Below are 11911 nucleotides of genomic sequence, written 5' to 3'. Positions count from 1 at the left end.
TAACAGAATGTATGAAGTGGTGCTTACTTAACTACTGATGCCAAACCTGTAAACCTTTGTATTGCTGGGCCTTTGCCTGGCGAGTCTGTAAGCTGCCTTGCATTACTGCTGTCTGCAGATAAGTTTGAAAGAAGTCTAGGCAACTAAAATGCAAATACATGGAAACTACCAGATTGGGTGGGAGCTGTTAGTACTTATTATGTGGACTCTGTTTTTTGCTATCTTGCCTTGGACCTGAGGTTCTGTTAGTGGAGGGTGTACTTGATTCGAGGGAAGAACATCTTTTTTTTCGTAGTTACAGGATTGTAACTTCTGAGAAGAGACAAGAACCTACCTTAAATTTGGGATGTAGGGGGATACTGTTGCAAGGTATAAAGTGTCTAATGGAAGCACTGATAGCCTGGTGTGTTAATGAACCCCTTCAACTGATCTGGGGGGACCTGCAGGCCTTGGGTTTCCTAGCGTAGCTTGGGTAATTGCACATGGAAATCCATTCTTGGTGTATCAGATATTTATGGGGTCAGGAAATGACAATCTGCTAGTTCTTAGCAGGCTATCTCGATGACTTCTGAGCTGTGTTCATTGGAATTATTTACAAATGAGGAAGGCAAATCCTGAGGAGAAGTTGCCTGATTCAAAGGCAACTACAAATATGTATCTTTGCTGAAATTTTTCAGTAACTATAATGCTGTTCTTTTCTGTTGCAGGCTGATCAACTGACAGAAGAGCAGATCGCAGGTGAGGTTTTCATATGCTGTGCTGATACTCCTACTTAACCTGGCACATCTCTTAATCCAGTGACAGTCCATGTTATGCAAGTTACCTAGCTTTCTTAAATACTGAGGAGATACTGGTGGATGCTGTTACTTATTGCCTAAATCTTAAAAGCTTATTCTGTAAAACACCAATGAATAAGATGAATTTGAAGCTTTGTCTGCTAAAACAGTTGCAAATAGTTCTGTAGGCACTGGAACTATTTATTGAAGCTGTGAAGATTATTTAAATGCAAACAAGTGTGTGTGGGTTGTGGGGGAGGACGGGGGAGGTCTGTGGTAAAGACTTGGAGTTTGAAACCACCTTCCAGCATAAGGCAAAATAATTTACATGGTGCTCTCCTGTTGTCAGTGGAGGTATTTCAGACTAGCTGTTCAGGTAGTGGCAGACAGTGCTTTCACGATAACTGTTGATGTTCCATATTTGGAACTGCATTGTGTACTTGGACTGTTCCGAAGGTCTGGTACATGCTCTGAAATGCTTAAGCAGAGATTTAACTCCCAAGTGTTAGTGCTGGCCCCTGAGACTGGTCTCATTCTTGTGCACCCTGCACAAACAGCATCTGTTGCTGCTCTCTCTGAAGATTGATTTCAGCTTGACTAACTGTAGCCTGGAGTCATATCCATGTGTTGGTAATGCAGAACTCAGCCTTGCTGCAGATGCTTTCCAATTTGAGATTTCTGTTCTAACAAGGATGTAGCTACAGTACTGGGATGTCTGTGTGACTGTCAGATGAAATGATGTTTGGGGATGTTTGGATTCAGCTGATGAAGCGTGGTACCAACTCAAGCATTCAACCTCTGAGAGGCTTTGGTATTTAGCTGTGGTGTGGTTCTTGCAGGCACTATTAAACAGAAGTGAGCTAGTTTGTTTTTACTTTAACGGCTAAATTTTAAGAGTAAGAATATTCTGGTGGCTTTTAGACTTCAGAAGCTTGCTCTAACTCATAAGAGACTATTATGGTTTTGTGGAAAGCTCTTAGTCTATTTATGTGTTGTCATGGTGCTGTCTTGTAAGCACACGTCAGATCTAGTTCAGCTACATACTTCTTTGAGTTGCCTCATATCTTAAAGGGGTTTGGGAGCAGGCTTTATCAATTGTTGCTGCTGCTGCTTTGATAATGGTTCATTGTTTCAGTTCTTAACTGTTGAAGCTTTATTAGTTGATCTGGCTGATTATGGAGTATAAACAGGAAGCTTATTCTTAACACTACCTCGGGATTAGCGATGATAGTATAGTAATTCCTGGAGCCAAAAGTGGGTATTAATAAGTGTGTCATGCTAGAATAGAGTTTTCATCTGCTTGGGAAGAATAATGGCCTGGATAATTGGCTGAACTTAGAGCTCAGCTGTGGTATTTCATGAAGTAAATGTCTGCAAGTAAAGCCATGGCCCTCTGATGCAAAAACAAGGCTAGTCTGTAAAGCAGCTAGCTTGAATGTTTAGGAACAGTTGCAGATGCCTAAGTGTACTGCTTAGCTTTGCTATGAAGGTCAGTACTTTGCATGGGGAACCTGTTAAAGGTACCAGTTCAAGTGATTGATGAGGATTGTGGTTACGTGGTGGTCTTGAACCCTTGCTAATCCATTTCAGTTTCAAAAGTTATTTAGCTTTTGATTTGAATATGGGCTTAAGGAAACAGTAATAAAGGTAGAGACATACTTCCCTTCATTGAGTAGAATTTTTATTTATTTAATTTGGTAAAATGCAGTTCTCATCTGAAATACGGTTTTCTTGCCAGAATACAATTAAAGATTCCATATGTTATTTCTGCTCTGAAAATGCTGGAAATTCTTGCCTTGATGTAAGGCTGGAGGTTTTTTTTGTTTGTTTGTTATGGGCTGAGGCGAAAAACCTGTTGGGCCTATCTGTTGTATGAGTGACTTAACTGCGTGAGTTGGGGATGTACAGAATGTGGATGGTGGCTGTAGCTCTGTTCAGAACTGAATTTGCCAGGCTGGATGGATTTCCTTTTGCTTAAGCATTGTGTTAAGCAAGGTAAATAGGCCAGAACTGTTTGATGTGGATGGCTAATTTTAAGATACTTTTTGTCCCAAGGCAACTGGTGTAGTGAGCAGTTCTTCCTTCACCAAACCTCAGAGGTCTCTAAATAGACTCTCAGAATAAGTAGACCTATGTATGGTGTTTTGCTGTGCTTTGTTCTTAGTGTGCTGCAGCCCTCTGGGGAGCTGACCACAACAGCTATTTAAATTCGTTTCATAGCTGAAATAGTCATGTTTAAGTTACAAACTTTTGGTGGGTCATAGGAGAGCAATTCCCATTCACCTGTGAAAGTTTGGAAATAGCTGTCTAAGCTGTTCAAGAGTGACAGTAGCAATTAACTGAAGGAAGGTGATGTTATGCTGAGGCTGAGTAGAATGGTGGTTATAACTTCAGCGTCGTTGAATAAAAAAGATGAAGTTGTCTTTTGGTTATCTCAAGTACTCAGGGCACACTACTGAAGTGTAGAAAGCAAGTATTTGGACTTGCGGGAATTGCTGCAGTGCTGTGTAGTCTGCTTCGTGTTTGGGTTACAGTGGCAGTCTGTTCTGACTTTGTCTATGGCTGTGGCTAACAGGTGGCTCTTCTGAGCAACACCTGAGTATCTGATGCTTGTTGGAGACAGTCTTCTGAGGTTCTTGAATGATGGCAGCCTATGGTTGTTGCTACTGGGCTTGACCAAAAAGCCCTTTCTTCCTTCATGTAAAGTCTGATCCTAGCAAACTCATTTGCCTCTAAGCTTTCTGGAACCTAGCCCTGAAGATTACTTGCAAGTTATTGTAGGTACAGGTTGTAGCTTCTTGTTTGGGTAGGCTTCTAAGCACATATTCTTACAATCACACTGCAGAGAGAACTGTTCAATCTGGTCCTGTGGTAGCCTTCCTCTAAGCCTTGTGTGCTGAACAGCAAGTGCTGGCTTTTTGGAGCTGAAGATGTGGAAGAGTTGCGTTTTGTTTTGTTTTTGAATGGAACTTGGCTTTGGTTCTGATATGATAGCTGCATCCATGAACTACAAACAGCATTTTTTAGTTGCATTTCCAGCACTTGCCAGTTTGTATCTCAATATATCTAGCATTTCAGAGTAAGAAATGGGTGAAGGCTTTATGCTGTACTTGATTAATTCAGATCTGGGAAATCCACTATCTGGAAAGGAGGTTACTTGGAAATGGGGGAGGAATTGTAATTCGTGGAAGTATTTCTAATGCTCTTTAGCTAACTTCCCCAAAGGCATGATATTGAGTGGCCTTGAGTGCTGCAAAAGGATCTGAATGGCATAAGGGAATAAATCAGTTTTTCAGGCTTAACTGTAATTTTTCTGTGAACGGCTACAGTCCAGTGAAATAGTTGAAGGTCTGTAGCTGAAGACAAACAGATGGCATGGATTAAAACCAACTCCATTTTTGGACTAGACAATTAAACATGTTATGCTTGTATTAATATTGCTGGCGACAGTACAGCTATTGTAGGGGCCTGAGAGGTAGCACTGAAAAACAGCCAGTCTTGCAGCTGCTTTTAACTAGTTCTGTTGAGGGCTGTTTCAAGATACAGTAGGGCTGAAACAGTTTTCCAGGCAAGTTTGCAGAAATTGGTGTGACTGCAGTGACCTTTTCTCTTGAACAAGTGATTACAGAAGCTGCTGTGATACAGTCTAGACTGAAAAGCTGCAGTACTGCAGTCGTGTTCCTTTTTGGCAAGGTATGGCCAAATGTGGGATCCATGGTGCTGGACTGTGGCTTGAAGTAGCTGTTCAGAGTTGTGTGTCCAGCAGAAGTGAGATGCAGTGAAGCTGTTCCGCATTGAGTCTTAATTACAATCTGCCCATTGAATGGTCTCTTACTACTAATAGAAGTGTATTAAGCCGTAGCATTTGCATTTTGAGTACAACTTTCAAGCTTTTTCTTAATGTAATTCCCACTACTTTTTCATAAGAGAAATCTTGCTAAGGATGTGTTATTCTAGTTGGTAGCTGAAAGGAGTAGCTCTGTATCGAGGATTCTTCAAGGTGATTTGTAGCAAATGTCCAACTGGTCCTGAAATGGACGACCTTCCATTTTCTTCAAGCCAAAACGTGGTGATTAGACTGATAGAAACATCAGCATCAGGGCATCAACTCTGTTGATGTTTCAGTTCCAGCAGGCTGAGCTCTATACCTTCAAGAATATGAAGTCAGGTTTAATAATTTGCTCCAATAAACAGCAGTGGTTCTGAAAAGGTTAAATAAGCTCTCCATTGGAAAACTGGAAGCACTAACTCCTTTTTGTTGTTGTACAGAATTCAAAGAAGCCTTTTCACTATTTGACAAGGATGGTGATGGTACTATAACTACAAAGGAGTTGGGGACTGTGATGAGATCACTTGGTCAGAACCCCACAGAAGCAGAATTACAGGATATGATCAATGAAGTAGACGCTGATGGTAAGATCTTAACAATAAGTAACTGTTTACTGAAGTATTGAGAAATGTTTTTTCTAACAAAGCGATTATCTTGCAGGCAATGGCACAATTGACTTCCCAGAGTTTCTGACAATGATGGCAAGAAAAATGAAAGATACAGATAGTGAAGAAGAAATTAGAGAAGCGTTCCGTGTGTTTGACAAGGTACTGAGATGTTTGCCTCGACAAATCCTTCTGTTGGAAGAGCTCAGACTTCTGATAAGATTCCTTAGTGAACAAGGGGCGTTTGTAGTCCTACTGTCTAGAACTAGTTAATTAGTTGTGCTGAAGTTGAGTTATACTATGGTGCTGTACCTGAAAGCCAAATGAGTCATTGTGGGTGACAGTAGTGATCTGCTATATTGTTTTGCTTGCTGTGGTACCTAAGTACTTGTTGGCTGGCAGGGGAATTGAATAAATACATTGTGAATCTTTCACTTCAAGTAAATTGCTGTCTACTGTTAATCAGCTCCTTAAATGAAATGTAATTTTAATCAGAAAACACACAAGTATCATGCAGTGTGGGGAAGAAATAAGCAGCTTTGAGTCCATATGCACCAGTATTTTGATATTCTATCCTGGCTGGGATGTGTAAAAGTGGCCTCTGAAGGCCTTGTGGTTTCGTGCTGGATTGCCACAAAGTGGGAGTGTGAGAAACTGCTCCTGGTCTGAGAAATAGGCAAGTGACCCAAATGGCCCATGGCTGAGATGCTTGTCACCATCAGTGATGGTAATGCCTCAGGACAGTAAAGTAGACTGTGTCGTGTAAGCTCTTTCTGAAAGACCTCTCTAAGATCGTGTAGTCACAGAATTGTAGAGCAGCTTGGAGTGGAAGAAACCTTAAGGATCTCACCTGGATCCACCTATCCTCTGAGATCCTGGGCAGTACATAAGATATGCTTGTGGCTCTTTATTGCCTCATGCAAATGTTAGTGGTTCAATCTGTGTAAACTTTCAGTGCTGATCTTAAGAATCGTAGCTTTGAGTTGCTAGGCCTGAGGGGAACTGGAATAAACATGTCTTTTTTCCCCTCCCAGGATGGTAACGGTTACATTAGTGCTGCAGAACTTCGTCATGTGATGACAAATCTTGGGGAGAAGCTAACAGATGAAGAAGTTGATGAAATGATTAGGGAAGCAGACATTGATGGTGATGGTCAAGTAAACTATGAAGGTAAGGAGCTGTTAACAGATTGTGGTGCGCTTTCCATGCTGGTGCACTTTCCAGTTGCTGGTAATGGCAGAATTTAAATAGGACAGCATTCACAAGGGAGGTCCTCAGCAGTTTTAGTGTCTCTTCAAGCTAACATCTTTTTAGTACATACATAGGTTTGAGTGGGTCACTGCCATTTTGTTCCTAAGGCAGCTGTGAACTATGCAGCATTAAAAAAAAAAAAAAAACAAACCACACAAAACAACAACAAACTCTTAATGCTAATAGCCATTAGTATAAGAAAGCTAGTTAAGCTATTCACATACTGTTCTGTTTATTAACAAATGTTGATCTGAAACTGCATCAGGAAAGTGAATGTTATGACCTCTGGCAGGTCACTGATCTTTCCATAATATTTCAAAAATTAAGAGGAAAAGCCTGTAAAATACCTATCAATTTCACAATCTTTAGAAAACCTTTAAAATAAACTTTAACACAAATCAGCTGCGGTGCTAACTTTCTACTTCTCTTTTGTGATGTTGAAACTTAGATAAACTCATGCAAGCAAAAGTTTTTTTTCCTCTTCTGAGGAGCACGCAAGCTGTCTAAGCTTGCTTTCATTTTAGCTTTCCAAGCATATTAGAAGTACCAGCTAGGGTATTTCCAGTTTTTCTCATCCAGGGTACTGTTCCCAAGGAATAGGTGTGGCTTCTCTTTAAAACTTTATTGTTGTTCCTGACACTAAACTGAGTCTGTGGTTCAGTAAGCTATTCTGCTGTGAAGTCCATGCCAATGCTTGTACCTGTTTTGTGTCTGTAGCTGACTGTAACTTCAGCAGCATTGGCTCCTCTCTTGGCGTGTAAAGGGTGACTGCAGGTTGACAGGAGATGACTCTGAACAGTCTTATTTGGAAGTCTGTGGTGGACTGACAGTTTTGATGGAAGTAGAGGCCGTTAGCTGTTAATTGCCTTTTTTTTTTTTTTTTTTTAAAAGGAGGTGCATAGGCATGACTGGTAGAAAAGGGAAATGTCTTTTTTTAATGTAACTGGAAATGACATTTTGAAATGTCATTGGCCACTAGTGAGGCAAGTCACTTGCCAGATGTTGCAACTCTTGTTCTTCTCTAAATAACTTCTGGCCTCTTTCCTTTTGCAGAGTTTGTACAAATGATGACAGCGAAGTGAAGACGTTGTACAGAATGTGTTAAATTTCTTGTACAAAATTGTTTATTTGCCTTTTCTCTGTTTGTAACTTATCTGTAAAAGGTTTTTCCCTTACTGTCAAAAGAATATGCATGTATAGTAATTAGAAGGCCATTCCTCCATGTTTTTCTCCTTTATCTTACTGTCATTGTTCTGATTTTTGGAAAATTGATCTAAGTAACAAATGTTGCATGTGGCTTACTCTGGATATTTAAGCCCTTCTGCACATCTAATGTTAGATGGAGTTGGTTCAATGAGGGAACATCTGGATTGTTTAAAAGTAGCTTTCTCTAGAAGACGTAGGTATGACTAGTGTAACAAGTTACATAAAGTAAGTTAGGTTTTACCATGCATTAGCAGTTCCTTATTTAAAGCAAGATGCTGACTCCAGTTTTCCAGTGCACAAGAGTTTATTCCGCTTCTGCTAATGGAGATTAAAGATTCCTACAGTTGACTGCAGGATAAAACCATGTGGATAGCATATGTGGCTAATGCGCTGTAGAAAGTATTCTGACTTACTTCATAGTAACTTGTTTGTGGCCATACCTGTAACATGTTGTTGAAATGTGGAGTCTTAACATTGTGGACGATTGACAGTCAACAATATGAATCTTAAAAGTTGCACTAATGCAAAACGGGTGTATTATCCAGGTACTCGTACACAATTTTTTTTGTACTGCTGGTCCTGTACCAGAAAACATTTTCTCCTCTTGTTACTATGCTTTTTAAACTTTGTTTAGCCACTTATTTTCAAAAAAAAAAAAAAATCTGCTTATGGCACGATTTGCCTCAAATCCATTCCAAGTTGTATATTTGTTTTCCAATAAAAAATTACAATTTACCCATACTGTTTCAATGTATCCTTGAATTATTTACAGGATTTGTTCAATACAGTTGCTGCTCTGTGTTTCAGTATGTAGCAGTTTGATTTGCTTATGCGATGGATTGGCTGTCTTAAGAGCTTGGAAGGTGAAATCCTAGACCGTAAACTCTGGCCCTTTATTAGTATTGTTGACTTGAAGAAGCTTTCTTACTAGTAGTTTAAAATGTATTTTACAGTCTTGTGTGGAGCTTGGTGCTTCAATATACTTACCATAGTGACTGGCTTTGCCCACTATCTGTAGACATTGTGAACTGGATGTTGACCTAGTTCAATAGTTGACCTAAAATTAAAATTCCTTGTTCAGACAACTAAACCTGTTTGCTTTCTTTTAATTATTTTTTGGAGTTTATTCCCTATCAGCTGCTACTTTGGGGTAACATAGTCTCACACCTGGGCTTTTCTGAAACTGCCATGTCTGAGTCTGTTGCTCTTCAGGATGTGGTCAACTCAAAGTATGTAAGGAAAACCTTTTCTTACTGATCTGCTAGTAAGCATGATTGTGCTTGTACCCCTTTTTGTTGACAATTACAATCTTCTAACATGGAAAACAAACCTCCTTTTGACCAAGGGCAAATCCAAGACCTCAGAGGCATGGCAGAGGCTATTCATGTTGTTTTGCCTCTGTACCCTGGATGAGAATTGGCTGACTTCTATATATGCTGTGGGGTTGTCTTAGTTGGGTGTTCTGGCACCTGATTATCCCCACTGGTTCCTGCAGAGCATTTACCTCATGTTTTTAAAGACATCAAATACGATGATTCTTGCAGAATTAAGACAGCTGGTGTCCCTGATTGCACAAATAACTTGAAAAATGCTCGTGGTCAGTGATCTCCAAAAGCACAGCTTCCAAAGGACTATAAGTACCTCCATTTTGAGGGCTTATCAAAAGTGGTTAAAAGGCATCCATCAGCGTGCCTTAAGTTGTTTGTGCCTTGACAACTGGATTCACAAAGTTCGTGGAGGCTGAATATGAGGAACTGGAAAGGCCATTTACGCAGCGCTCATCCTGTGGCTTAGCATCTGGGTATAAGATATTGGTTTCTAACTGGTATGGGATAAGAATTTGAGATTCAATTTGTAGGGCTACTGGAAGTGTCACTTCTGAGGTAAGGAAAGTATGCAAGAGTCTGACTGGAAGCCCTGTTTGTCAATTCAGTGTCTTTCAGCAGCCACAGTCTGCTATTACATCTCAGCATGCATTTGAATGTGTCTAACTTAGAGTAAAAAGAGAGAAAGGGCCTCACTTTTCTGAGAGACCGCCTTGGCCAAGATGGTTGCAATTCATACAATGAATGGGTGAAGACTATGAGTGGGTTAAGAAGGTGGCTCTAACACTGTCTCAGCTGCACATGGTTCAGCATTCTGTAACTAATGAAAGAGCAGGCTTGATTCTAATGTCAGTGTTCATGTTACTGATACGTAAAAAGTTTCTAGGTCAAATATTGAAGTCTTGTAGTTAAAATGGAAAACACAGATTGTAGTTCTTTCTGGTACTTTCTGTAGAATGGCAGGAGCCTGTCTTTGGAAGTAAAGATGGTAAGTAAGTGGAAGCTAATGGCAATCAGTACAAATTCTCCGAACAGGAGAACACTTATGTTGTACAGAGTTTCTGCATGTTCAAAATTTAACTGCAACTTCTGGGCCATTGGTTCCTGACCTTCTTTGAACAGGGTTTTGTGTGAAGTGACTACCTTGTCCGTGGCAATCTAAATGGCTCTGGAGTCATAGTGCTGCCTTCTGGCTTTGTAGGAGGACTGCTGTGGTGTGCTGCTTTTGCTGGGAGAATCTGCTGGCTATCTAAAGGAAGATGGGCAATTGCTGCTGTAGCCTGATGAATGGTAGTGTCTCTCACTCCTCCTAGTAGTTGCAGAAGACATCAAGCAGGCCTACAGTTAGCAAAGAAGGGGGAGGAAGCAAGAAGATGCTATGTATTTCAAGACTGAGAAGGCTGTGAATTCTGAAAATACTTCCCTGGTCAGCTGGAGTTGTGGATTTTTGGTGGAGGAAGGCATAACTGGATAAGTAAGTAATAGGAGCTGGTGAGCTTGTGGTCTGTTAAGATAGAGCCAGTAAATTGAGGGCAGCTAATGAATAAGGAAGATATAGATTTTGGATTACATAACCAAACTAGCTGAGAACTTCTGCACGGTCAATCTTGAGAAGCACTTCAGTCTTCACTGAGTGAGAGAAGTAGGTATTTAAGATGATGATTTGAATGAATATACTGGGCTAATCAGAGTCAAAAAGTGTCCTGTTCTGCCAAAAGGAGTGATGGCAAAATAATATGGGCACACATAATAAATCTGTGCTCAACAGAGAATAAGATAATAATCTTCGGGGTTGAGAAAGGGAACCAGAAGAGAAAGAATGGAGAGTTAGTGTAAGTAAATCTGTACATTGAAGTATTTCCTTATCTTTTTCTGCTTACACGTAGCATTCTGTATTTAATATCTGTTTGTGGCTGGAGTGAGAACTGTACTGAGATGGAGATGAGAACCCCAGTTTTCTGATTTCCAGGAAGTATTCTGATACCAGATAGTGTCCTCTTCAGATGATGAAATGTCTGTTTTAAATTTAGAGTGATACCTCTTTGCTGGCTGCTCCCTGGAAGAGAAATCGCCACTGATTTCTCAGTCTGAGCTATAGAAGGGAGAGTGTTTACTTCAGTGTCTTAAACTTGGGAGTCTTGAGATAATTAAGGAAACTGCGAAGATGCAGTCTAGGCAGAATACCTTAAGCTGAAGTCTTCAGGACTAGAAGAGTAAGTAAAAGCAGCTTAAGAAGAGGCATTCCATGCACAACTGTTTGACAGCATCTGGTGAAGTAACTAAAGTGAAACTAAAGTTTCACTAGGCCAAGCTTAGGGATCCCTACAGGCCATGGCTCCCCTGAAGCATCTCAAGAAACCTTTTAAAATCCTTGTCTGATCCTTTGCTGAGCTTTGAAATGGATGCTACAGAAAACCTTTGGGCAGCTTTTGCTTGCTTAAGAATGCTTCACCCAAGGAGAATAAATGCTGAAGAAACCTCCATGAGATCAAGGCTGGAGGCCCTTTGTGGAGTAGCTCAAGTTACTGTGCAGCAGATTTAGGATTTAGCTGGTAGAAATCAGGTTTGATGATGGCTTTTATTTTCAAGAGTCTGATCAGTTTTGTTTGGCTACGGAAGAGAAGCATCATGATGTTGCTGTAATCCTTGAATTACCAAAACAATTGGATGAAATTTGATTGAATTGCAGCAGAAATTGTATGGGCTTTGTTTTATGGTCTTAGTTTCTTTGCTGCCTCTGATGGTCTGTCTGCCATGTTAGTACTTCAGGGAAAAAAAAGTCATTGCTCACTGCAGTAAATTGGAAACATCTACATCAATTCAAAGACTTTATTCTGCATCTTAGGAAATGCACCTCTTTGCAGTTTATGAAGTGTAGGCAAGCAGCTGCTGCAGTCATTTGCTGAATAAGTCTAAAGC

General features: G+C 40.3%; 1 protein-coding gene across 1 annotated transcript; it reads left to right on the top strand.

The window, feature by feature from the left end:
* Nucleotides 1-5119: 5119 nt before the first annotated feature.
* On the top strand, nt 5120-7543 carry CALM2 (calmodulin 2; the record flags this gene model as incomplete). Its single annotated transcript, XM_079550238.1, has 4 exons — nt 5120-5189; nt 5266-5372; nt 6245-6380; nt 7515-7543. The coding sequence occupies 4 exons, from the start codon at nt 5120-5122 to the stop codon at nt 7541-7543; spliced, it is 342 nt and encodes a 113-aa protein (XP_079406364.1).
* Nucleotides 7544-11911: the final 4368 nt, after the last annotated feature.

This window comes from Tetrao urogallus (genome assembly GCF_951394365.1).
Source record: "Tetrao urogallus genome assembly, chromosome: 2".
NCBI classification, from domain to species: Eukaryota; Metazoa; Chordata; class Aves; order Galliformes; family Phasianidae; genus Tetrao; species Tetrao urogallus.
The sequence above is the reverse complement of the archived record's forward strand: the minus strand, read 5'-3'. Positions and strand labels throughout refer to the sequence as shown.